The 27,407-nt window shown below is 33.9% G+C and overlaps 1 protein-coding gene across 6 annotated transcripts in view; it reads left to right on the forward strand.

Annotated features, from left to right (window-relative positions):
- Window positions 1-27,407, forward strand: part of PPP4R4 (protein phosphatase 4 regulatory subunit 4) — a 59,580-nt gene that overhangs the window by 27,281 nt on the left and 4,892 nt on the right. For 2 of the 6 annotated variants that reach the window (XM_021401524.1, XM_021401526.1), the window contains 19 exons: window positions 1,312-1,418; window positions 2,702-2,809; window positions 5,696-5,817; window positions 7,706-7,828; window positions 10,135-10,304; window positions 11,322-11,441; window positions 13,492-13,569; window positions 15,039-15,122; window positions 16,367-16,549; window positions 19,694-19,799; window positions 20,542-20,689; window positions 21,628-21,772; window positions 22,560-22,601; window positions 22,693-22,767; window positions 25,016-25,091; window positions 25,515-25,595; window positions 25,907-26,000; window positions 26,432-26,502; window positions 27,180-27,312. In XM_021401524.1, the coding sequence (XP_021257199.1) occupies window positions 1,312-1,418; window positions 2,702-2,809; window positions 5,696-5,817; window positions 7,706-7,828; window positions 10,135-10,304; window positions 11,322-11,441; window positions 13,492-13,569; window positions 15,039-15,122; window positions 16,367-16,549; window positions 19,694-19,799; window positions 20,542-20,689; window positions 21,628-21,772; window positions 22,560-22,601; window positions 22,693-22,767; window positions 25,016-25,091; window positions 25,515-25,595; window positions 25,907-26,000; window positions 26,432-26,502; window positions 27,180-27,312 (2,066 nt within the window). Of the gene's footprint in view, window positions 1-1,311; window positions 1,419-2,701; window positions 2,810-5,695; window positions 5,818-7,705; window positions 7,829-10,134; window positions 10,305-11,321; window positions 11,442-13,491; window positions 13,570-15,038; window positions 15,123-16,366; window positions 16,550-19,693; window positions 19,800-20,541; window positions 20,690-21,627; window positions 21,773-22,559; window positions 22,602-22,692; window positions 22,781-23,532; window positions 23,647-25,015; window positions 25,092-25,514; window positions 25,596-25,906; window positions 26,001-26,431; window positions 26,503-27,179; window positions 27,313-27,407 lie in introns of those variants that run through there. The other 4 variants (XR_002440198.1, XM_021401525.1, XR_002440199.1 and 1 more) reach the window with 4 other exon arrangements.

Here is a 27,407-nt window from a genome sequence, read left to right on the forward strand (position 1 = left end):
TTAATGTTTCATTGTGTATCTTTATGTATCTTTAGGAAGAAGAGGAAGGAAATAGATCATAATGTTTCCCCTTTACTCAACTAGTTTAGTTTAATTTTGAGAATTTATACTTCATTTTTAAGTTTAAAAGCTTTGAGACAGTGATAATTTTAGTGTGTTTAGAACTATATAGAGTTGTAAATATGTGATCCTTTCTGTAGTTTAAAAATACTCATTAAAATTAGTGGGTAATTAGAATCTAACACTATTGAAAAATAAGCTTCTAAAAGGTAAAAAGAAGTTACAGCCAGCTCCAAAATCTCTTTGGAGTTACTAGTGTGGCATGTTTGCTTTCATAGTCAAAGATCAGATAAGTAATGAACGGTTTCCATATAACTTATGAAAGATTTGTTTATGAAGTATTATGGTTAGAAACATACCTTTTTGTATGATTTCTAGTCTGGGTGAACTTTTTGCTGTTACACTTGGAAGATTCTCTCACCTCAAAATTTCAGCTAGTAAGAGAGGAGAAAAATGCTTTAATAATATTGTTAGACTTTGCTGCCCTGTATATAATATATACATTATCCTTTAGTGGAGCTATGCAAAAGAGATTGAGTAAGGAACTCTGGCAGACTGCAGGAGAAACCTCTCTGAAATACTCTCCCTGGCCTGACACCTGGATTTCCATGGTTTTTTTCTGGGCCAAAAATAGTATATCTAAATGAGGAGTTCTGCACATCTTTGTTGGTGGCGCCATAGAGGTGATCCAACAAATGACAGCACAGCTCTAATTAACATAGAGATTTTCTGAATCTATGTGGGAATGAAACCTTTCCCCAGTTATGCATAATCAAGGGAAATTCTTGTTTCAGGTCTTCACATTAAAGCTGATGTTTCCTGAGGAAAACTCATGGGAAACAACCTCAGTGTTACTTTTCCTTTCTCTACCTTTTTTTTTTTGTTGCTGTTAGAAGAACGTATTTAACAGCTGTTGTGAAAATTACCAGTTAATAGCCATAAATATTCATATACAATTTAGTCTCAAAATAAAAACACAAGTAGGTAGATGTAAAACTGTGGCTGTGAAATGAATCGTGAACTGCTATTTGGGCCAAGATATCAGTTTAATATACTATAATTAGAACTGAATATTAATGCAGATTTTCAGTAGACTATTAATGTAAAAATGCATTATTATTTTTAGTAGTAATTAATTCCATGAAAGGAGTAGATGTCCTCTGGGATGTATGTTTTTTCTAGATTTTTTTTTTTTAAAGAAGAGGAATACATTATTTACCTGTGACATTTCTTCTTTTTTCCTTCATGTAGATCCTGAATCCACTTGTTTCCAAGGCACAGATTTCTCAAACACTTCAGTCACGCTTAGTTAGTTGTAAAATCATGGGAAAATTAGCTAACAAATTTGAAGCTCATATGTGAGTAGATTGCACATACATTTTCATTCCATAATGTGTATCAATATTTCTTTGTGGACAAAAGTTAGCAAAAGAAGAGTAAACTTAATTGCAAAAATCAAATGTGTTTTTCTTATAGATCCCTTTATTGAGCTAGTAATAAGTAATAATAAAACGTTCACTGCGTAACTAGCATATTCACTCTTGCTGATGTACATCAGCTTGTAACTTCAGCTTGTATATTCTTCCACAGATTGATGTGGGTACCATTTTCATATCATTCTTGTTTGTTGTTCTTGCTAGAAAATAAGACAGCGGATGTCTCTGCAACTTATGGAGACAAAACACAGTCACCTTAGAGTTTATTCTCATGAGGAGAAAGCCCCTAAGAACTCTTCTTCCTAACTTCTTGTCTTCCTAAATTTCACATGTATGTATATGTATGTATGTATATATATATATATATATATATATATATACACATATTGTATATATACATACATATATATTCAATCTATGCATGTGGAGATGCATTAGGAACCACTTTTTTTGCCTAATGGTATCCAGTTCCTAGCATCAGTGTCTGTGGGTTTGGACAGCGGTGCAAAACAGGGAAAGTAAATCTGAACACCTTATCTGCCCCAAACAGTTTGTACTGCACATTTTTGGAGGGTTTATTCAGTATTACAATAGTAAAATATTTTCACAAAATGTGTTTCCAATCCATGGACCCACAGCTGTGTGTAAATGCTGATTTGGAGCGTCTTTGGTATACATGGGAAAATATTAATCTGTGTCCAAATCAGTAGAGCTGTCCCATTTCAGTATGATTTCTGACACAATAAGCAACCTTTTATTAGCATTCTGTTTTATTCTGGATTTTCTGTTTTCAAAAAAAAAAAAAAAAGGACAAGATTAATTGAGATTTGTATTTCCATTTATATAATTCCTTGTATTCTTACAGTGTGTTCAATAATTGTACTGAAGGTAGTTATTAAATGAGGACAGCATTAAATGAGGACAGCCTACCTCCTATTTCCATAGTGTAAAGACTATAGTAGGTGAAATATGAGCAAATTACAGTGACTGTAAATAATCCTTTTTCTGCTAGTATATATTTGTATCTGAGGTACAGTGTTACAATTTCAAGTTTCAAAAAAATCATTTTGCCAATTTATCATTTGATAAATCAGTAAAAAATAAAACTGGTGTTAGAAGTCATATATAGATAAAATTTGAATACTATGAAGTGGATTCTATATATTTTTGTTTTATATATTAACCAAAATTGTTCATGTTTTTAGAGTTAAAAGAGAGATTCTTCCATTGGTAAAATCTCTGTGCCAGGATGTAGAGTATGAAGTAAGAACTTGCATGTGTCGGCAACTAGAACATATAGCTCAAGGAATAGGGTGAGTACGACTTGGGTACTTTTAATTGCAAAATCTTTCTCCAAAATATAAATGGTACCCTAAAAATTCCTTTTAAGATTTCTAACCTAATTCATGCATTCTCAGTAATGAATTTGGAGAGTACAGGTTTGTTCTTAGTGATTGTGGATGGCTGGTTTATGTTTTCAGATTTTTATTTCTTTGTGATAGTAGAACTGCTGAACCATACAAACAATGCCTCCTGTGTCAGGAATTACAAAAAGCAGTACCTGGTCTTACAGACTTGAAGGAATAATGAAGTGAGTTACCTTGTGCCATGTTACACAAGTGGATAGATTAAGTCTCAGTAGTCCCTCTGGCCTTTCCAACTGTGAATTTATGAGCAGATTCTGGGATAAGGCTGAAACTGGAATGTAATTTGAGAGATACTGTAGAAATGCACTTCTGTTTGTTAGCACTGATGCTTGTGGAAATTATTTCTGTGCCTGTAGAGTTTTTTTTTTTAATGGAGAATGATGTTGTGATTTAGATTCTGAACTATAAACAAAAAAAAAAAAGCCCAAACCAGCACTACGAACAAAAAACCACAGAAGCACTAGAAATTCCTGCAAACAATGCTGTTTACTCCTCAACCATGAAATGCCAGAAAAGTGCATGTTTAAGCTGTGTTTTAGTGTACTTGGATATAGGAATGGATATTCATGTCAAGGGCTAAGCATTGCTGTAGTGCACTTAATTTCACATTGTTTAGGTGAGGTCATGCAGAACAGTAATTTCTAGATTCCCAGGTAAACTTTCCTTTATCACGTACAGAATAATTTTATATTTGTGCTTTAGGTGGCTCTACTGCAAGATCTTTGCCCTGCAAAAGTTCAAATATTGTGAATGAATTTGAAAACAGTATTATTCACTTTTATTCATAACTAAGTAAAGTTATTAATTTGCTTTTATATTTTCTAAATAGATTAGGATTAGGATGATTTAGGATGGTAAATCATTGTAACGTTTTTCCATATTGAACAGCTTTGAATTTAAAAGAACGTATGATTGAAGAAAAGAGGCTGTATTGGTTGATATTTTTGAAATGAAAATTTAAAACACACTTCACTTAACTGATTTAATGAATAATTTGAAATCACATTCATTTTTACTGCATGTATGTGTCTCGTGTACCTTTACGTACCTTAAGATTGAATTCTGTTCAATAGGAGATTAGAGATGTGTAGAAGAGAGGGTTCTGTGCATCTTCAAGGGCTGATCACTGTTCTCCTTTTTCCAGAACGGTAGTTCTGAAGGGCAAGGTTGTCCCAGCTGTCATATTAGAAATCTTTAAATGTCACCAAAACAAAGAAAGCCACAAAAATAAGTTTCCAATACAAGTCTTTTTTTTCCTTCCTCTCTACTGTGTCTTCTTTTGGTATATAGTCCTTTACTTTTCTCCTCTGGCCCTTCCTATGCCATACGTTCTTGTCTTCTCCAGTCGTCTTCCTTCCTCCTTTCTTATTTGTTTTTATTTGATACCGTGAATTTTTTTTTTTTTTCTGTTTGCTCATGAGGTACAGTCTTGCATTTCCATGGATTCTTCCAATATTCTCAGTTAACCTCTGCTATAGTCAGGAGCTGAGAAGCAATCATACGAACCTGGCTTTGAAAATGTTTTGTGACCAGTAATAGAGCAAAATGTATACTTTTAAATTGTTTAAGTGGTATTTTGAATAAAATAATTTTTATCTACAGTAGGAATACGGTTACAGAACATTGCTTTCGCGTGTGACTGGAAAATTTTTAGTGTTTAAAAAAAAAAAAAACCCTACAGCTGCATGGATTTTCTTGACCTGTGATTCAGTCTGTTGAGAAGAATATGGTTTTTAGTGGTAGCTTTCAGGCAGCACCTCCATGAATCTGTATTTACTCTCAGCCGTTTTGTTATAAGATAGATACACGAACAGACAAGCATTGAAATAAGAATGTAATGTGTTGTGTTTATGTTGCTTTCCTCGCTCCTCCTCCAAATACTGTTTAATTTCAAGGTATTCTAAGAGCATGAAAGAAGAAACAAAAAAAATTGTTTTTGTGTGTAAAAAGGGGCAATACGTCATACTAATAAATGACCTTTTTGGAAAGGAAGTAAGATTTTCTGCATGCTGCTGAATGTCTTTAAAATTAATTAAATTGAATGTCTTATACCTGGGAGAGGAAAGCCTAAAAACAACATAGGTATTGTGCAGTGGCAAATGGCAGTATTACTGGCAATTTACCCAGCCTTAATGTAGTGCCTGAGTAGAGCTAAATGCATAACTGTCAATGAGTGGTCTATTCTGTAGTTTCAAGTTTCTATATTGAAAGTCTTTCATTCCTTCTTATGGTGCAACCCTTTCATTACGACTTTAAAATGAGTCTAAAAGCCGGTGCTTATAGGGCAAGTGAGGAAGCTGCATGTTCTCTGAGCAGTAGTTGCTTACCCTCTGCAAAGAAGGCTTGTCTTTGGTCTTTGAAGTGTAAGATTTCTAGATGCTTCAGTCCAACATGACACGTATTTAATTATTTTGACTTTGGAATTTACTCATTTAGAACTTCATTGAGGAGTTCCTGAATATTTGATCAGAAGTTTTCTTTGTGACGTAGTGAAATATGTGGACTTCTCTGAATTTTTCCAGATTGCATTTTCTCTGATCTATTTGGAGTTAGTTTGAATGCTTTTTCAGTGAAGTTTCATATTTTAAGTCCTGAGGTGAAATGCACGTTTTTATTTAATTTTCATTTTCTTACAACTTGGACAATTTTTCCTTCTTGCCCATGCTAAGAATAACTAACTCAATATTTCAGGGGAATTTCCGAATTCTGTTTTGCTATTGCAACTTGGATTTGTTATATGTTTTCTCTTTAAATGCATGCCTCAATCTGCAGGACAGAACTAACCAAAACTGTAGTGCTTCCTGAATTAGTAGAGCTGGCAAGAGACGAGGGCAGCAGTGTACGCCTTGCAGCTTTTGAGACATTAGTGAACCTGCTTGATATGTTTGACTCAGGTAAGGACTTTATTTGGACTAGTAGCCCAGTTCGTAACTCTTTAATGCATCTTATAAATGTAATAGAATTTTTGTTCTACCCGCATTTTTAACACATTTCCAGTTTTATTTTGTTTTCTCTTTTATCGTGTATGTATTTCATGTCTTGCAGTGTGTTTTGCATACAGATTTTTAAGAAAGGTGAACCAAGTGTCCACAAAGTCTGTTATTTTCATATTCCAAGTTTCTATTATAATGAAATGAAACAGAGTTAGTAAAACTAGGCTACAAATGATGAGAGTATTGGGTTGCTATTTAATGCTATTAATATGATAGCTACTCTCCTGCAAGGGAACATTCTGGGTAACTTCAGTGCCTTGTTCTGCAGTCACCCACCTACCCTGTACAAAATGTTTCAGGGCTATGTGTAAGACAATAGTAGGCAGCTTTTCTGGCTCTATGTCAGTTGTATTCTTCACTGTTTTTGTACAAATTGAGGTGTACAATGAAAGATCCTGGCTATAATGTATATGAAAAAAATGTATTATAAGCTCCATGAGTGACTGTTCATTGCTTATTAATTGCCACTTTGCTCTTTATACTTTTTCCAACCTCTTCAATTGTTTATCTTCATTAGCAACTCTGTATTTCGCACCGCATTTCCCACTCCCACTCTTGTGTTACTGACTGTACCTCCTGATACATAAGTGAGGAGCAAATATTTACTTTACAGGAACATGGTGATGAATTACTAAAATACATGACTGCATAAAAGCCATATGGAGAAATACATAAAGAAATAAGATTAGGGGGAGAATGCCGTCAATGGATTGTTTTAGCAGTTAATGCTTAAATTAGCAAGTAAGCTAGTAGGTTAACTTAAAATTCTCAATCCATTCCATTGATGTTGTCATGTTTCTGCTTTTCTTTGTTCCTGCCTGTCTTTCCTCCACCTTCCCAATTGCTCTAACAACTGCTTTTAGGTATCAAAAAGGAAAAAATTAGAAAAATAGATTAGAGCTTATTAACAGGTTTGCAAGGAATGTGTCTCCAGGTGTTTGGTTTGCATAGTTTTGGTTGAACTACAAAACAAAATTCTGAAGGTAGATGACCCAGTATTATATCCTAGGGTTTCTTTCCCACAGTATCAAAATGTTTCTTCAGAACAACATAAATGTTTTGTTCATCTATATGTATGTACTGAATATGAGAGTTAAAATATCATTAAAAAAAATCAAAATCCCTTTAAAATGTGAATATTTTAAAATACATTGCTTTTATTTAAAATAATTCAAAACACATCAATTTCTTTGAACATTTGCTCTTTATTTTATGTGGAGACAGAGACTTGGCTGCTTGGCACTATTTGCTGTATTTGACTTTAATTCTTTCTGTTGCCCTTAATTATTTTGTTTCTCTGTGAATTTATTGTTTGCCAGAAGATTTGCAATCTCCTCAGTAGGTTGCAAAAATTCGCTTCCATCAGACTCAGATTTTTCTTTTTAACATAATGGTCGTGTTTGTTCATGATCTTGCTGTATTCATACCACTGTAGGAATTTTTATTACTGGAGTGCTGCCGTATTCTTTAACTCCCTATATTCTTGGTGAATGAAAAAGTTAGTAGCTGTTCATTTATTCTCTGTCTCATTCTTTACTGGTAATAAACTTTCCCTAAAAATACAAAAGAAAGATTTAGAACAGGTATGTTATTAAAAGTCTGGACTTCTATTGTGGTAGTGTTTGTCACTCTACCTCCTGTTTTCTGCCTCCAGTGAGTGCATGCCAAAAAGACTCCTGAGCGTGTTCAATGATATTTTTTGTAACTTACAGTAGAATTCCACTCTGTGTGATCTTTTAAGATGTTTCATAACAAATGGTTCACTTTAAAAATCTCTTTTGTCTTTCAGATGATAGGAGGCAAACCGTGCTCCCCTTAGTGAAATCATTCTGTGAAAAGTCCTTCAAAGCAGATGAATCCATCCTAGTTTCTTTATCTTTCCATTTGGGGAAACTGTGCAATGGATTATATGGTATGATTTAATGTTCTTTAAAAAAAAAAAAATTAAAAATGAGGGAAGGTCAGAAAAATTTGAAGCACTTGGAAAAATATCCAGATTTCAATTAATTAGATGAAATGATAGTTCAGAAAGAAAATACAGCACTACAAGTCTGAAATCATCTATTGAGTAAATATTGAACTTTGCAAATTTTCTCCTAAGCAATCCATTGGTTTATCATTCTTTTATGTTTGAACAGGGACAGAGGCGGAAGCATGATGGCTTTTATTTATTGGTCTGACTGAATTATTTTGTTACCCTGTTGGCTATTGTCGATCATCTGAGTTGGATGACTGAAGTTTTGAAACTAGAAGCCTTTGATAGTGCAGTATGATGTTAACTTTGTATGTTCACTTCTGTGCTTGACATCTTTTTTTGAGGCATCAAAGAAAAAGTGCAGCCCGTAAGGGACTTCAGGGTAGAGTGGAGATCTAATTCCCAGTTACAGCTGAGACTGAATTTGCACCCATAGTTTTTGTTTTCTGTACCTCAGCACTTTGTGCACAGCAGATCTTCCTGTGATCATTCTGCCCGCTTTTACCCTTGATTTAGAGCTTACCTCGGAAGGGGCAGCATACACTTTTAAGCTATACAGAATTTCCTCACAGGCTCTTAAGCCCTTTGATATTTCTTGCAGATCTTAGAAAAGGTCCTTTATGTTTGAGGTTTGAGGCTATCAAGGTGACAGCTGCTTCACTGCAAATAACTTGAAAGGGCTATTCAATTGCGCCAAAGTGGTGTTTACAGAACCCCAGAGCTAGAGGAGTCCATACTGTTTTTATCATGTATTCCCAATCTTCTTTAGGTTGACTGACTTTAACTGCTGATCTCTCCACACCTCTGAACTCTGTCTGGCTAATTCACATTTTGTTGAATTGTTACACCTTAGGAGAGCTGAACAAAGTAAAGGGGCTATTTCACATGTCTTGCAAGCTAAATTGCTGTTTATATTGTTCACTTTGAAAAATAGTCTTGTTTTCCCCAGCACTCTGCAATAGTTTGACAGGCTTTAAACAGAAGTAACTCAAAAGTTGGGGTTTCATTTAATTTTTTTTTCTTTTAAAAAACTGATGCCTATTTACTCTTTCTCTTTCCTGTCATATCTGGCTAAATATGGTACCTTGCTGTTGTCTCTTATCTGTTTTTCAAGCAGTTTTGAAGCAACTTTATGGATCTCTCTTTGCTTATGAAGATGTCAGCAGACATGCCCTTTTACTGCATCTTCTTGTATTTGCAGGTCCTGTTATTCAGTACTAAAAGGAAAGGGAATCTTTCTGAGACGTTTTGCTTTTGCTGCGTTGGCCGTTGCTCATTTTCTTGTTTCATTTTTGGTGTTTACAAGTAGATTTTGTGATTAGTTTTTTTGTTCCATTTTTTCAAAACCATTAAGTTAATCTGAGCAATCTAAAATTATATGGCTTATCCTTCCCCTCCCCAGCTGTTAAATACCAGTATCACTTCAGTCTTTTTCTAATCTGATATGTCACTCATATGATTTCAACAGCTAGTAGTTCTAATAGTCTTTCACACTAGAATGAAGCACATCTGACCTTGCACATTTTGAAAAGCTCTCTCATGGTTTAAGTATTCATCGACCTTTTCCTTCTCTTCTTAAAGCCTGCATCTTTGTTAATCTTATTAATTGTTCTGAAGTTGATTATTCTAGTGAAGTTTGAGAAAGGGGAAAAAAAAAAAAAGCATTTCAGTCTCTTGGTACCAATCACTGATAGCTTTCCTCTCTCTTTTGATTAGAAAACTCAGTCTTTCCTTGCTCATTTGCTTATAAATGTATACTTATAAAGTGACCTTTTTTAATTTTTGAAGTCCTCTTACTAGTTGCATTCCAGCTTTTGTTCTTTAATTTTCTTATACCTCTTTACCATCTGTTTCAATGTGGCCTAATTTTTCAACTTTCTACAAGCAAGCAATCTTCATGTGACTGACATCCGTTGAGATCTGAAAATGGAGTAAAGATAAAACCCTAATACTGGAAAAATATATATATATTTGCAGTCCTGCTGCTAAAAGCCTGACTATTTCAAGAATGATGTGAACAGAAATTAAGGTTCACTCTGTTATAGGTAGCTGCCATATTTCTTTATCAGTTTTCCCATATAATTTTATCAGTTTTCCCATATAATTTGTACTGATGATACAGAGAATACAAGTTGGCAAACTTGATGTATTTGCAAATTATATTTGTTTCTTGAGCATAATTAATAGCATTTCTAATGAGAATGGTAATCCTATTCTTTTTTTTTTTTTTTTTTCTTTTGGAGGCATTTTTACTCCTGAGCAGCACTTACGGTTTTTGGAGTTTTATAAGAAGCTTTCTACACTGGGCTTACAGCAGGAAAATGGACACAATGATAATCAGCTACAACTCCAAACTCTAGAACAGGAAAAAAAATATATTTCAGTGAGGAAGAACTGTGCTTACAATTTTCCAGTAAGTAACATTAATTTGAGGTTAACTAAGTTGTCTCATCCATATGATTCACAAAAGATTCACTAAATAGAACTGCAAGAAAAAGAGAGAAGATTTTGGCAGCAATTGCACATTGTTATCCAGCTTCTAGCTATACCATGGAAAGTTCAAGTTAACATCTTGAAGTAGAGGTTGACCAAAAGAGTTTCCAGGAAAGATTCTTCTTTGCAGATTCTCAGAAAACTGTTGGAAAATTTTGACTGAGTGAGTGCTATTTCAAGAGATAACTGATTTCATTCTTTCCTGGCTGTTTTCTTCAAATAATTAGCGCAAAATGCTTGAGAATATGCCTGTAAAATAGGGTAGCCAATTTCAATCCATCCAAAGCTGTTCATGTTTTTTTGTGTGTCATGAGAATGCAAGGACTTTGAGATTGAATCTGAATGATTAAATTCATGCTTTAATCATGTGTCTGCCTGGATACAAAAAGTATTTGCAAGTTTATATGAGGTCTTTAAATCTACCACTCATGCTTTTGTAAATCTATTTTGTATTTTGACATACTGCATTTATATTTAAAGAAAAGAAATATGTACCAAGAGCCAATAGATGGTTATTTTTATTCTACCTTTTAAAAATAACATCAACTATGTAGTAGAAATCTGTTGGTTTATTTGAGCAAAAGCAAGGTATGTGCACACAATTATGTCGAGATTCAGATGCTTTACTATGCTAAAATGTTCTGTGTTGCTCAGGTCTCCAATTGCAGCTTCTGCTAGTTTACTGAAACATTATTTATAAAACTGAGGTTTTATTGCTTGTGTTTTTAATCTGTTTGCAGAAAAAAGCTTGCAGTCTGGAAGATCTGTACAACCAGTTTAGTCCTTAACTCTTTAACTTGTCTGATACCTTTGTCTTTAAAATTGCAACTTGTTAACTCTCAAGTGTCTTGCTGGTTGTAACTCAGTATTTTCTTCTCATAATCTCTGATAGTGTGACCCTTTAGCAATGCAGTTAGAAGACTTTATTTTTCCACAGGCCATGATAGTTTTTGTGGATCCAAAGAACTTCCATTTAGAACTGTATTCTATATTCTTCTGTCTTTGTCATGATCCTGAAGTTCCCGTCAGATATACTATGGCCATAAGCTTCTATGAAGTAAGTCTACAAAAATTCTTTGTTGGTACTTGCATGTGTCTGTTTTATGTTTTGTCCTTTAAGCTTATGTTTGTGACTGTTCAAAGCCATAGAAATAGACTTGAAAAAACTTGCTAAAACGATTTAATTCATCAGAGGTGTTCAGTCTCTTCTAATATGTAATTATAGCCCATAAACTCTTTAGCCTGTTGTGGGATGTTTGTCTAGAAGTCTATTGTGAGGTAAGCTTTTAAGAAGCGAAAGCTGAAAGAAACTAAAGATGACCTTGTACCACAAACAGAAGCAATTGTAGTAATTAGACTATTTGAAGGTTTTGAATGCTATTATAAAGTAGTGAGTCAGACAGGAGGAGGGAGTTTGTCACTTTGATCCTGAAAATCTTCTTCAGATCTATACAATCTGCAACTATACTGTATTCTGTGAAGACTATTTTTTTTTGTAGTAAGTCTAAGTTAAACGCTCAAATTTAATATGAAAATACTTGGAAAGTGATGCAGATCTAAAAGGACATATATTCTTATTATTCCACTCAGTTTACGTAAGTTCCACTATATTATTTTTGTAAAAGTTCAAAAAAATCTTTGACTGCATACATATTATTTGCAATGCAGTGTGAATTGCAGAAATGAATATACATTCTCTTCTGAATGTTGCAATCCATATCAGAGATCTTCAAGGTTTTGGTAGTGTTTCCCAAAGAATCTTTGTATTGAAATCCTCAAACTAGCATTTTATGCCATTTTGAGGAAAATTGTAAAGCTCGCTGAAAGTATATAAATCAAAAGTAGACAAATAAATGAATGATAGAATCACATAGATTGGAAAAAACCTCCAGGGTCATCCAGTCCAACTGTTCACCTACCACCACTATTTCCCAACTAAACCATGTCCTGTAGTACAACAGCTAAACATTTCTTGGAAATTTCCAAGGGATGGTGACTCAGCCACCTCCCTGGGCAGCCCATTCTAGAGCCTGAGGTAGCCTTATTTCTGTCATCTTAAGGAATTTGGATGGGTTTCCATTTCTCTGTGCTTGTTGATGCCCTCTCTTAATAAATGATAATCCAAGCTAATTATTGAAATTATACAGTTAGCATATTGTTCTATATGATGTTTTGTCAGATGTATAACACTTTTAAGGTTCTCTCTGAATATATGTAAAATATTCTAGCTCATTAAAAAAACATATAAAGTTATACTTTAGTTTGAATGTACATTTAGTGCCAGTAGTGTATTTTTAAAACCAGAACTAAGCAACCACGTGACAGTCAGATGTGAGTAAGCAATGGCAGTCATTGATAACTGGGTATGTTTTTCAATAATTGCCTTTAGCCATTTTCTTGAAGTTTAATCTTGATTGTAGAAGTAAGATATTATCTTCAATTGGCTCATATAAGCAAGGAAAACCATTACAATTAATAAGCTAAGTACTCACGGTGGCAAATATCTCATTCCTCAGGATTTTTTTCATATTCATTATAAAACCATTTTAGCAGTTTGGAGATGGACTTTTAGTATTTTTTTAGAAGTTTATATGCAATTTATGAATCAGAGGAAAAGCAAAACAAAGAATTAAGGAGTGAAAACTTCAGATGGGAATGCTGGGGAAACTTGAAAACCAGAATGAAGTCCTTTTTTTTTTTTTTTTTTTTTACTTTTATCTTTTGTAAATTATATAGGTGACTGTTAACTCTCGTAAGGGTTATTCAGTATGGATATAATTTTTATAATATTTTTTTTCTAGCCTTGCAGTGCAGTTTTACAATTTTTTTTTTGAAAGTATAAAATAGTGTTAAGACTAAAACCATGTGTATTGGTTAGGTAATAAATCTGTTTCTTGTTTCATATTCTCTGTATAAGCATGTCTTTATTGTGATCAGCAGGAAAGTACACAACTTTAGAAGGCTGATATTAAAAAATTGTTCGGAATCCCATCCTGCTTGCTGACAAGTAAGCACATGTAGTGTAATTGCTGTAGTGCCAGGGAACTAAAGTATGGTTTACCTTGTTATCTTACTGACTTTTTTGTTTGTTTCTTTGTATGTTTTAGGTTGCTAAGCTTTTAAATTCTGGTGTGTATACAATTCAAAAAGAGCTGGTTACACTATTACAGGATGAGTCATTGGAGGTAATACGCTTTCTTTGGAACTTCATTTTTGTTGTTACACTGAGAGAGATTATCTTGATGTTTAGTAACTCTGCAGTAAGATGGAACAGTAACTGCTCAAAATCATGAGCAACTTTTCCTTCTGTTCTGTGTTCTCCCTAAGGATGAGTAAAAAGGAAGAAAATAAGGGGTTTGGATTCAGTTAACCCTCACTACATTAATTTGCTTTTCAGAATATTAATTTTAAATATTTTATTAGTTGTTTTATTATTTATTACCTTAAAATTATGTGCAGTATCAATGCTTTTGATACTGCATTAAAATGTTTCTTGATAGCATTCCAGGTTTTTACTTTCTTTTATTTATGTTTCTCCAGTCAAAGAGGAGATGAAGAAGTTGTGTGTGGGTCAAAGACCAACATTTTTAGAAAGGATTTCAGTCTGTGATCTGATACAGAATCTCTGGCCATTGTTGAGATGGTTTAGTTTAGTGAGTCTGGGTTTCAGCCTATGTAAAGCATGAATCACTTAAGTATGCATAACAGACAATACAGCAAGACTTGTTTGGATTTGTCTTTTTTTGTGTGTGACAAAATTGTGGTTTCCTCTGGTACCAGTTATTCCAGTACTTGAGCATTTTGTGCTGGTTTTATTTCTTTATTTTTCTATCTGGAGGATCTTTGGATATGGCATGGCAAATTGAATTTTCCCTTAACGTGCTGCTTTTTACTTTGGTATCCTCTGTTAGGCATTTTCAAGGGAATTAAAAATATTTGTTGAGCCTCTGCTTATAGCTGTTGAAATTCTGACACATCTTAAAAGATTTCTCAACTTCAGTGCTGGAAGTTGAGACTCAGAAGCAGCTGGTGATTTTGAAAAATTTGAGTTATCTAAATAGTAAAAATATCCAGTGCTATAGACTTCTGCAGATTGGTACCAAATAATATTTAATGATATGATTTTATAGTCTAATTTGAAATCTGACCTTTGAAAGTATGATTATTGTACTAATAAAGGCTAAATATTCTGTTATAATTTATCAAACTGTCATTTTTCTTACAGCAAGAAAAGTTGCTTTTAAGATTTAGATGGCAAATATCCAAAATGCATTTCTTCATGGCTGTTAAGACTGTTACTTAACCATCTGTGAAAGACAGATCTTTTAGAATGTGTGAATGTTCATTTTTAAATATTGTATGCTGTGAATGTTTTAGAAATCACTGACTGTGGTATTGATGTAAATCAAAGCTGTAATTCTATTTTTCTAATATGAAACCTATAATACTTATATTACTATATTAAAATATCAATTTTAAATCCCAGTTCTCATTATTACAACTAGGTATAAGTTGCAATTTTTTTTTTTAATCTCCTCCACTGATGTAAGAGAGCAATAACATAAGAGATGTCAGCAGGGTTATTACTGGTGAGAGAGAAAAAATGATTCAAATTAATTTATAAACCTCGTTCACGCAGCCTTTCTTTAAATAGGTTTTAGATGCTCTGGTAGGTCACCTTCCTGAAGTCCTTGAACTAATGATTAATGGAGGAGAAAACAGTGGATCAGAAAGCAAGGTGGGTATTCTTATGTTTTGTAATCTACTTTCTAAATATAAATGAAAACTAGTAGCAAAGTTGTTTCAGATGTGTGAGGATCCTTGAGTAATTGTAACAAGTAATTGTATAAAAAGGTGTTCTTTATTATTTTCTGCTCTGGGGAAATACAGAGCTACGTTGCTTTTTGATATTTTTGTTTGTAAAATTTAATATATAAAAAAAGATTTTGAGAGATTGGATTTAGTGTAAGAAAGAACAGTGTATCCATGCTCTTTTTCCAATTAATCACAGATTTGCTGAAATAGATCAGATTTTGAAAAAGAGTCATTAAGTTGAATCAAAATTAGCAACATTTTTTAAAAATTGGATTAGCTTTAAATGAGTGACTGTAAATACCATTATTATTATTATTATTATTGCCTATTGATGTGGCAACTGCATACAGTTGCCATTTTCAGACACAGTTGCTGGCAGGAGGAAGTCTATTTTCTGAGGTAAAGGTACTACTTAATTAGGATTTCAGAGGTCTACAGAGGCATAGAGAGATGTATAGAAAAACTGAAATATTCTAACAATATAGGAACTGAATATATATTTTTTCTTTTATGGACACAAGTTGAAACTGTATTTTAAAATGTGAATTTGTCAGATGATTACAACTATAAACATATTATGTATGTGACAAGTGCATTTCAAGTGTGGTAGTGTATATTTCACTTTGCTTAGTTCAAAAGAGAATTTTTCTTGACTATTATAAAATCTTTGCCTCTTGCTGAGAAAAGGTGTACAATTCCTTTCAAAATGAAGTAGGAAGCTGAGAAGAATAACTGCAAAGTTTGAGAGCTGAGGAGGAAAAGGGGCTTGTTTGGCTTGAGAATGAGAAGACAGGAGGGCTGTTACTGTCTTCATAGCTGTAAAATGATATTTAAAAGGGAACACTGAACAGTTGTTTTTCATTGTGAGGTGAAGGGGCTGGAAGTGAAGGTGTATTTAGTTAGGCACTGGAACGGATTTTTGAGTAGTTAACACTAGAATTTACTGTGTGTGAGAGGTTGCGTAATCCTGATCAGATTTTGTTAAAAGCAAATGAGATCTACTGGGTATGGTCACCGTGTAGCTGATTCTGGCTGAGTAGAGGAAGTAGATGACCACTGAAAATCTTTCCTTCTTTACATTGTTGTGCCTTATTTTTTTAAGCATAGTAATATGCCATACAGGTAGAAGGTGTAAAGTTATGTTTTTATTTTTATTTTTATTTCTAGTTACTGTCTATTCCTGACTTGATTCCTGCATTGACAACAGCAGAACAGAGGGCAGCAACTTCCTTAAAGTGGAGAACTCATGAGAAGTTACTACAAAAATATGCATGTCTCCCTCAAATCATATCAAGTGATCAGATTTATTACCGTTTTCTTCACAGAATGTTGACAATCATTTTGACAAACGTGAGCCTGCCTCTTTCAGGTTTTTCATTTGTTTAGAGTATTTAGAACACTTATCACTAGGTATTTTTAGCATTATTTATAAATTTGTCTTAAAGTAATATTTTTCATTGCGTATGGTATATCAGACTGTTTTATTTCATATAAGGCTGAAAAAATGCTGAGAGCTTCTTTCCCCTTGAGGAGAAAAATTGGTATTGACAGGTTATCATGTTCCTTTCTCACCACTCTTCGTTCCTTTACTTGTGCTCATTATCAATTTGTTTCTAAGTAAATCGAAAATCTTTCATCTGAGAAGCACCTTTTTCCTAGTTTCACAGATTACTTTGCATAATGTTTCATTCTTTGAGACAACACTTTTAGACTTAAAGTGAGCGATTACTTAGAGCTACTGATATGAAATTTTAGTGAATTGATTCAAGAGGAAGATTGTTCTAAGAGATGTTGTAAGTTTTGTTTTCTAACACCCACAATATAGCAGATGCCTTCCAAACATGGAATAACTTAAGGCATTAAAGAATCAGATAAATAAACAAGTTAGAAAGAATAGAGAAGCTTCCCATAAGTTGGCTAAGCTTTCTTATTCTCACTAATGTTATGCCAATTTTATTCTAAGATGTACATAGTCTGCTCTGAAAGTAATGCCTCCTATTTATCCATTGGTACAACAGCAGGTACATAGAGTACAATAACATTAGTTGATTGAGCAAAGTCTCAGCTACAAGACACTATTTTTCAATATAGTCACCACCATTGGCTATGCGTTATGAGCCTGCATGCCATGCTCATAAATATCTGCACCAGTGGAGGTGACCTACTCTGTCACAGATGCTATGGTGGCATCACTGCTGGGAAAATGTCCATGCAGTCCATCTTTCATCGGCACAAACAGATGGAAGTCAGAAGGTGCCAAATCCAGACTATACAGTGGGTGTGGTAGGACAGTCCAACCAAGATTGGCAAGGTACTTCAAGGTCTTCAAACTCGTATGGGGTCTGGTATTATTATGTTGGAAGAGAAAAACTGTCTTCCCTGGCCTGACTGGAAGTTCAAGCCTTCAGCTTAGTCAGCATCATGATGTAGTGGTCAGAGCTGATGGTATGTCTGAGTTCCAGGAAATCCAGAAGGATCACAACTTTCCTATCCAAAAAGACAGTGCACTTATCTTTAACTTTTTCTTCAATGGCGAATTCACATGTCGTCACTCCATGGACTGCTGTATTGAATCTGGCATGTAGTAGTGACACCACTTCTTGTCACTGGTAATGATGTGGTCCAGGAACTTGCCACCTGCAGCCTCCTAATGGTTCTGTGGGTCCTGACAAACTTGCATATGGTATTCTTTCTGTTTCTGCACAAGCATTTGTTGGACCCACCTCAAGCAAACTTTGCAACGTTCCAATGTTACCACCAGCATTTTCAGTGCATTGAAGCTGATATTCAGCTCCGTATGCAGTTCTCTGGTCATAATCCACTGATTTTCATGGATGAGCTGATTGAGATGCTCTGCTGGGGGTTTGGAACTAGATGATCTTAAAGGTCCCTTCCAACCCAAACTGTTCTGTGGTTCATTTTGTTGTGTAACAGCTGTATGTGGCCTTCTGGAATGCGGTTTGTCTTTCACGTCACTGTTGCCACTGCTGAAACACACCACCTACTGGTTTGCTTTTTTCACATCCACTGTTTAGTCTCCACACATGTTCAGCAAGCATCAATGAATGTCAGTGGGTACTATTCTTTCCACATGGATGAATTGAATTCCACACCTTTGCTTCATCTGCACTTCCATGTCAGATGCAATTTTTGTCTGACTGCCCTTCTGCTGCCATCTGTCACATGGCGACAAATGGTAACAGAATATTGGTGGGAAGGTTCAGTCTCTACTGCCATACCACCAGCATCTGCCTCTGGCGTCGTGGGCCAACATCATGAAATAGGAGGCATGACTTTTGGAGCAACCCTCATATTATTGCAATGCTTAAATGGATTTATATTTATTCTTTTTCTTGTAAAGGTGAAATCAAAAAAGATTGAATCAGGATTTCTTATTTAGCAGCAGAAATAGTAGGTGAAAGTTCAAATAAATCGATTATAACCTCACTAAAATAATTAAATAAAGCTTTTATTTCTTTGATTTTGCCTCTGATATTTGAATTGAAATGCATATGGTTAATATCCTATATTGGCATAATCTTCACCAATCTGATTTTGCATAACAAACATAACTTGATTGCTAATAGACACCAAATAACCTATGTTTTCCCATAACAATTCTATATGTTGACAGACTTCACAGGAATTTTATTTGAGTTTACTAGTGTTCCTTTCTTCTTCCATTCTCCTTGCTAGGCTGCTCTTTTCTGTGCTAAGTCCTAGGCTTTATTTTCAAAGCAGGGAGAAAGTGCCTTATGGGAAGATAAAATGGTACAATATAAATTGTACTTGATTGAAACATACGGAAGTTTAAAATTTCAGGACCAAATTTCTTGGCAAAAAAAGCATTTTGCAAATAGTTGCACTTCCAAATGGGTGTGTTATGGCAACCATAATTCTATTCAATTTGAGAAGAGTTTGGGTTATAAAAAATAATAGAAACCTTTAAAAGACTATATTTGTAATTAAAATTGCACTGAAGAAGCATGAAATGATTTTGAATGCCTGTTAATCTTGAACTGAAAGAAATGTGATGGTATTAAACATCAAGAAAAAAGTAATCGATAACATTTCACTTTGAGAAAGAGAAGAGCCCAGTCTTTAGTAATGATACTTATGTGATACTAAGGAGTAGGAAAAAGTGACTGGTATTCACTTCCAAAAGCTTCCTGAACATGGAACATGTTGAATTTTAGCCTCTCAAATTTCTTGGATTGAGATTATTTAGTATCTTCTAAGGCTTTTGGCCTACTTTATTTTAAAAAGATTCCAACACATTCTAAAGTTTTAGTTGTACTACTTCAGCTTTGATTTACCATGTTAAAACTTGTATGGTTATATTGATTTTTCACTCTCCTAGTACATTCTTAACTTTATAAAAAGTTTAAAAGTTGGGATACTTTAACTATTTTATTTCTACTTCTTGACATTTTATACATTTTAATTCATATTCCTTTAGTTATGTTTGACTGTGTTTCCTTTATTTCTCTGAAGAACGTCCTTCCTGTCCAAAAAGCAGCTGCTCGAACGCTCTGCGTTTATTTACGTTATAATCGCAAACAAGAACAGAGGCATGAGGTTATTCAGAAACTGATTGAACGTAAGATAATTTTTCTTTGTTTACTTAGAGATGCGAGTTAGGATTGGCTGAAGATCTGGTTACATGTATTCAGTGTAATTTTCTGCCCTCATTGGTGGGATTACACTTCAGTTGCTTGCTCCATCACCAATCAGAACAAACTTTGGATATGTGAGGAATATGCTTGTGCAAAAAAAACTGGGAAGAGGTAATGTGGGAAACTGATAATATACCTATACTCCTCCAACCCTACTTCTTTAGTTCAAACTGGTTTAGCAAGAGGTGCTGCAGTGCACGAAGAAGAGTTCTTCTACAGAAGTAAAATTCTCTGAAGGCTTCAACATAAGAAGTGTTGAATAAAACATCCAAGAAATTAATTTTTGAATAAGTTGGTCAGATGAGTAAGTTGAATTTCTGGCCTATGTTATATGTTTTAAGGATAGATTAGAAGGTTCAATTATGCTCATTAACAGTTTTTAATGTTTGCAGGGTAATTTTAATGTTCATGACATCATCTGCAAGGTATACCACGCTTTGTTCAACATAGAAACTAATTCATTTGCTATTTTTCATTTTTTCAAATGATTGAAGGGACAGGTTGGATATCTGATAAAAGTGCTCATTGGCAGAAATGGTCACTGAATTCAGAGGGTTAGACTTTCACTGAAGATTACCATCTTTGAGTCAAATGCTAACCTTTGAAAGGTGTTCTAGCTGACAATGACCGTTTTACAGATAATATTTGTGGATTGTTATTTTTCAGAACTGGGCCAAGGAAAAAGTTATTGGAACAGACTTCGTTTTTTAGATACATGTGAATTCATTATGGAACTCTTTTCAAAATCATTCTTCTGTAAATACTTCTTTCTACCTGTGCTTGAACTTACACATGACCCAGTGGCAAATGTGAGGTACTGTACTAAGAGTATGCAAAAGTGTACATGGGAAAAACCTAAATAATATATTTACTAATATTCTGGGGTTTTATGCCTTGTTTTAAATAATTGGGTTTAAATAAAAATGTACAGTGCCTTAAGCGTGACCAGTTCTAAAGGTGTGGAGGACTTACAGGCACAACATTAAAAAAAACCACAGAAGCAGATCAGTCTGAGTGTCTGGGGAACTGATCAAAAGTGCTAAGCTAAAGCAGACAGCAGTAGGTAGGAAGAAAAAATAAGCTATTTCATGGGTTTAGGGAGACAAGCTTAACTTCACTTTCCATTAATTTCCATCAATTTCAACATACTGATATAATAAGATAAAAAACACAATTATTTCAGTGGTCATAGTTTAACAGTGAGCATAGACTTTATCTTATGTGTAAGTTTTCTACTTCATTGTTAAAGTTAATTGAAAAAGAACAGAAAGATATAAGGGGATTTAGTATGGTTTTAATTTTTATGCTGTATTTTTTCTTTATTTTTATAATTACTTCTTTTTTTTGTTCCCTAAAGAGCCTGAAGGGCAGTTCAGTAGTTACTACTAACAAGAAGATTGTTACTTTGGTCTTGTTCCTCTGTCATGTGTTTCATGCAATTTTGCACTTTTGTTTCTGATGTAATTCATGTTATCATCCGTGACATGTCTAGACATCTAATACTGATGACTTATGTAAGCATAGTTTGCACACACACGCGTGCATTCAGTATAGTTCACTGAACTCTGTTTATTGCCAAGCAAATCAGTGTTTAAGTAGAGCTTGTATTTATTATAGCTACCATATCTTAATTCAGCAGGATCCCAAACCTAAAAACCTAGGTTTTTAAAGTCAAACGGTAGCATGCAAATAAAAAACTAATGTTTATTAAACAATCTGCATCAAAAGGTGATTTTCTTTTCCTTTTGGTAGAATCAAGCTGTGCTATTTGTTGCCAAAAGTTAAATCTGCTCTGAAGATTCCCACTGATAAGCATTTGCTTCAGCAGTTGGAGTTATGTATACGGAAACTTTTGTGTCAAGAGAAAGACAAAGATGTCCTGACTATTGTAAAAAGAGTAAGCAACATTTTGTATTGGGGTTACTCTTAAAAGGCAAAGATGACCAAACTTTTGCTTTCAGTCTCTTAATGTAGGGACAGGAGACTAATGACTATTTGTAATTTTGGACAATTAAGAGAAGATGTAACACGTTCTGTCAAATTTAAGAGAGTTCGTGTTTTCTTGGTTACCTATATTGCAGTTATTTTCTAGTGACTTGAATTAAAGATTTTGTGTCAGTGAAAAAATAGAGAAAGCTCAAGACAGGACTAGCATGACCCTAGTGAAAAATCAAGAGCCTTCAAGGTAAAAGTGTCTGGCTAGTCTTTTTATTTTACAAAAACAGAGAAAGCATTTGTAGGACTTCCAAATGTTAAAATACTTTTATAAAGTAAAACCCTCATAAAACAGTTTAAGTCATGATTGTGCTCAGTCTCAAAGAAGCTGTGGAGCAGCTAAAGCAGGTAGTTCTCTTACGGAGCCAGTCTGCAGGAGAGACTGCTCTGCCTCAATCATCCTTTCATTCTTACTTCTGAGGCCCTTGCTCCAAGCTCCCTTTAGTGTATTTTGAGTTGCGTATTGGTGGTCTATGAGTCCTTCATGGTGAGGCTGAGCAGTGCTCTGAAAATACTCTGGCAGTTCTTGAATTTAAGCATTTGTAGCACAAATATTCAAGCATAAGCTTCAAATGGTTAGGGAGAAAAGATGTGCTTAATTTTGAATACCACTCATCTTCACAGTTTTTGAATTAGAAGTGTGGGTTGGTGTTGTGTAAGGATAAATAATATTTTGATTTTCTTTATAGACAGTGTTAGAATTGGACAGAATGGATATCTCTCTAGATGCTGTAAGTACTTACTAGTTTTGGTATTTACTAACTACTTTTAATTCCCATTTTCACATAATGATTTTTTATTTTTATTGATTTTATTTTGAAGTTTCAGAAAAGATTTTACGAAAATGATTTATTGGACCAAGAAAAAGAAAGACAAGAACATCTCCTTTTGGAAATGGTATATTTTATCAGTACGATGTCTTTTCTTTATCTTTTTTAGTAGTTTGTAGCTAAATATTGCTGAGGCAGTGATTTTAAGGTAGGGAAAGCACATGTTACAGAGAAACATACTCTGATTTCATTTTACACTTGAAAATAAGGTTAAGTCCTTCAAAATATCATGCAACTTCTTTTCTCTTTGCTACCAAATTTCACTGTGTCAATTAGAAAGGCCAACTGGAATTAATACATATTCAAACATTACACTTCTATAGTTCTTAAGTCCCAAGTACTTCGATGCACCTTTGAAATCTTTAGGGAGCTTACTGACTTGTCAGGTATGTATGACATACTTAGTTCACTAATGAAACATGTCAGAATTCATACACAGCCTCCATAAGTAAAGAAGTTAAAATCATAACATCTTTTTTCTACAAGGGTGCTGAAGGAGGTGATGTGGGTGTTATAGACTTTCCTGTTAGCCAGAAAAGGGCATCTGCAGCCTGACAAGAGGGAGTCTGAGTGTAGGTCTTACAGGAAAAAAAGCAACTACAAGATATTTAGGATTTGGAAGAGAAGTCTGCAGAATGTTTCTCCTACTTACAAACCTAATTATCATCAGTTGTGACTGTAAGCAAAAGAGACAGCAGGAACTTCACACATCTTCATGGAGCCTGGGATGGATGGCTTGCAAGGACTCTGCAGCCTAGAGTGTGAGAAGCTAAGAAGCTGACAGGCTTAAGAAGAGGCCAGGTTTCATTAGCACAGTTCTGTCTTCTTGCAGAAGAGCTTCTCTACAGTGAGCCGGAACGGGTTCAAGACTGTCAAGAAATGGTTGGTGTTTCCTCTGCAGAGTTGTTACAGAGCCTGCATTTGTGGCCCACTTTGATATCAGGAGGTGCTACAGGCTTTCTCTTGCAATGTTAATTTTCTCAGTCCATGATATCTGTCTCGTATACATCCTGCCTCCTTGCATTCAAGGTTCAAACTTTTCTTCTCAGGATACGTACTCATTTGTACACTTAATCAAGGTCTTGATCTTAGCTTTAGCAGTTTTTAGGCAGATACAATTACCATTTTTTATAATAGAAGTATTGGCAGGCTGTGGCAAAATAGCTTCCAGTGAGCTTTGTGTTGTAGTCTTTGATAACATTATTTTTTTACCCTGTTTCTACAGCTAGACTGCAGAAGAGTGCCTGTATTTCTGTCATGTATGAGATAGATATGGGCATACCTTCTGTATCACAGAGATCTTATTTTCCATACTCTAAGAGGCATACTTTCAAAGAATTGGTGATGTACACAGAAAATTGTGGAATGTCACAGTCCTGAATAGATGAGAAGCTACAGATTTTAATAGTGCTTATTAAGATTATTAATAAGTTTCCTTAATTTTAGTAAGTGACTTAGTAGAATCTGTATTCCAGCAACCTTGACATGAATTACTTACCTGGTTTTGTGTGTGGAGATTTACTGATTTTTTTAATCACTTAAATGGTAATTGAAGTGAAACAAATGAATTTCATTAGAACAATCTGAGTTCCCTTTGCCTTTGTTCTGAATGTAATAAAGAAAATAAGCTAATATTATTGTAGCTTTTTGGAGTGATACCTATTGACCAAGAATCCTGAGGCAAGTATTGGCTTGAAATTGTTGGTAAAGCTGTGTTAATGCTATATCCTATACATGGATATGCTCTTGGAAGGTATTCTAAGGCTACATAATATTGCAGAAAGACAAATGTATTCCCTAAAATTGAGGTATTGTAATACTTCATGTTGTTTTCCATAAAGGCATGTCATCTTTAGTTGTTTATTTTAGACCTTTAAAAGGGTTGTGATGCACTTTACCATTTGAGAAAAACATTTTTATTCATGTTTGAATTAATAGTGTATTTAATTACAGTGTACTTTAGTCAGATCTAGTATTTTGTGCATGTTTGATTATCAAAAAAAATATTTGAATAGAAACTTTATCTCTGAGGTTCCTTTGTAATTAAAATCAACACTTCTGGTGTGAATTGTGTAGTATGCGTACACTCTCATTTCACTCTACTATTTAACTTATTCTCTGGATATTCATTAGGCTCTGTAGTAAAGAGCCGTTCTGTGGGAAAGAGCAGAAATTAACTTTTCTTTGGTGAGTTGGAAGCATGCCCTTTTTTGTCAACTTCCAACCTAGCTGTAAAACAATTATTACTGGTAGTAGTAGTAGTATTAATATTATTATTGGATGAGTAATACCTAAGTAAGTTATTCATTTTTTAGGAACAATTAGAAAAAGAGAAGCAACAAAATGAAGGAAGATCTGCAAATGTTAATGATAAAGTATTTGAAAAGAAGCGTAAGTTTGTTTGTATGCATATTGTTTGTACATATATTACTCTTACTTTTACATAGGTAGGAGGGAAGGAAGCAGAGAGGAGACACTATTTATGTTGTTAATACCAGAACTTTAGAAAAATAAATTTTTTTTCTGTATACTTCTAAAGTATATAGTACTTCTTTACTTTCTACTTATGAAAACTGGCCTAATTATGTTAGAAGGAAAGCTTTTGAGTTTATTAATAAAATATATGACGGCTTTAATTCTCTGATGTCTTTCATTTTAAAATTTAAAAACTTGTCAGTGGTATTCTAACGTATTAGTAGAATTGGATTAGATATTATTGCTGCTTACTGCTGGACTTTGCTCTGGTTCTCTGTCTTTATTTCAAGTAAAGCTATTTAACATAGAGGAGTATTCATACTAGACTTTTTTTTTTAGGTAGAGATAATAAAACATCATCAGTGTTGGTGAAAAGTATGACTCTTTCTGCTTCTGGGAGCTCTTCTGGTACATCAACAGGTGAGAACTCTTTAAAAATCCACTTAGAATATGGTTAAAACCCAGCAAAGGTACTGTCATTTTTGTGGGCTAGAGTTTCAGTTAAGCAAATAGGAAAATAATCTGTTCTTAGAATGGAATGTTTTTACTGCTTTTTAGTTTTATTTTATTCTTTGCTCTATAATACGTAGCATAATGTTTATTATTGTTATTGAGGTATTTGAATCAATTTCTTCAGCTATCATAGGTTGACAGATTATATTAAAAAGTGTTCTTTACTGAGTAAATGCAATGATTTCCATTCTAAAATTGCTTATTACTTATAATTTTAGGCAAAGAAGACAAAAAATCCAAGCTGGTTCGAAGCCAGTCTTTCAGTACTCAAGCACTACATCCAAAATACAGCAACATAGACAAGTGTTCTAAGTATCTTTTTTATATTAATTGTTTGACTGATAGGAAACTGTTAAGAAATTATATGCATATGAATCTGTAGAATTAGTGTTCTGCTCACTGAATTGTGACCTGAATTTTCAACTCTCTGTTTAATTGGGTAAGGTATGCAATTTTGAACTGAGGGAGAAAATAGAATTTTAAGGCATACTACAAATTTGTCAGAATTCCTTTTAAGTTAATGTATGCCTCTTTTTGTCATATATGAATTTGTTTTCAATATTAATGTTTTGAGCAAAATTCTTTAGGAAATGTCAGCGTAACTTTTCCATTTTATTTTTTTCAGATAAACTCAGAAATAATTTCAAATATTATCAAACAGTAGAATGGAAAATTATACAACTGATAGGAGTAATTACCAATTTATTTTAAAATTTTTACTTTATTTATTTATTATTTTTAAGTAAAAGCTCTGCTATGGGATATACATCTTCACTGTCAGGAATGGGGAAGAGTTGTATGTTATCCTTTAGTGGTAAGTAGGTTATTACATTATGTTTACATTGGGTTTTTTTTGTGAGGTTGCTGAGTATGTGGGCACACCATCAAACAGGCATAGTAACAGATATTGTATTCCTAAAGAACTTAAAACAATAAATACCCATATGTTTGAGCACTTAACAATAGACTAACTGGACTAAAACTTCTGATTTTATTTTTTTTTCTTCCTATTCATTTAAAGTTATAGTTACAGAGAGTAAAATTAAACTTGAATTTGGCATTTCTTGATCAGCATTTTAGTTAAAGTGAGAAAGTTGTTTTTGCGATTTGCCTATCTTACATGAAAACAGATGTATCGTACAACTTCTAATGAATTAGGTGAGAGAGACCACTGTCAATGCCTTTCTCTCTCTTGGCTTTTGAAGAGTTTGGATGATTAATTTATATTAGAGACTAGAATGAGATGAATTATTTTCAGGAGGAACCTTTTTCCATTCACTACTAGTAGACGTTAGTTAATTAACTGATTTTTCATAAAATTACTGAAGAAGTTGTTAAGTTGAAACTACTCACATACAGCAAGTTAATATTTTGTATTATTCCTGTGGGAAGTATCCCATTATTGCTATAGTAAAAACAGCTAATTCTGTTCATTCTGTTTATTTGTTTTCAGACAAAATTCTTTGTCTAAACTACAGCTCTTTATTTCAGATGATTCATTTCGGACTCGTTCCTCTGGTAATAGTGGAACACACAGCTCCCTCACAGCTTCTCGCAACTCATTTAACTCAGCTGACCAAAAGAACAATGGAAATAAAGAGAGTCAGTCCCGAAAGATGAGCATGTAAGTGGTTGACAAGAGGTCAGACCAATCTTATGGGTAACATCTTCAAAGAGAACTCCAAAGAGCCCTGTAAAATTAAGCATATATTTGATTTT

Source organism: Numida meleagris, chromosome 6 (assembly GCF_002078875.1).
Source record: "Numida meleagris isolate 19003 breed g44 Domestic line chromosome 6, NumMel1.0, whole genome shotgun sequence".
Taxonomy (NCBI): domain Eukaryota; kingdom Metazoa; phylum Chordata; class Aves; order Galliformes; family Numididae; genus Numida; species Numida meleagris.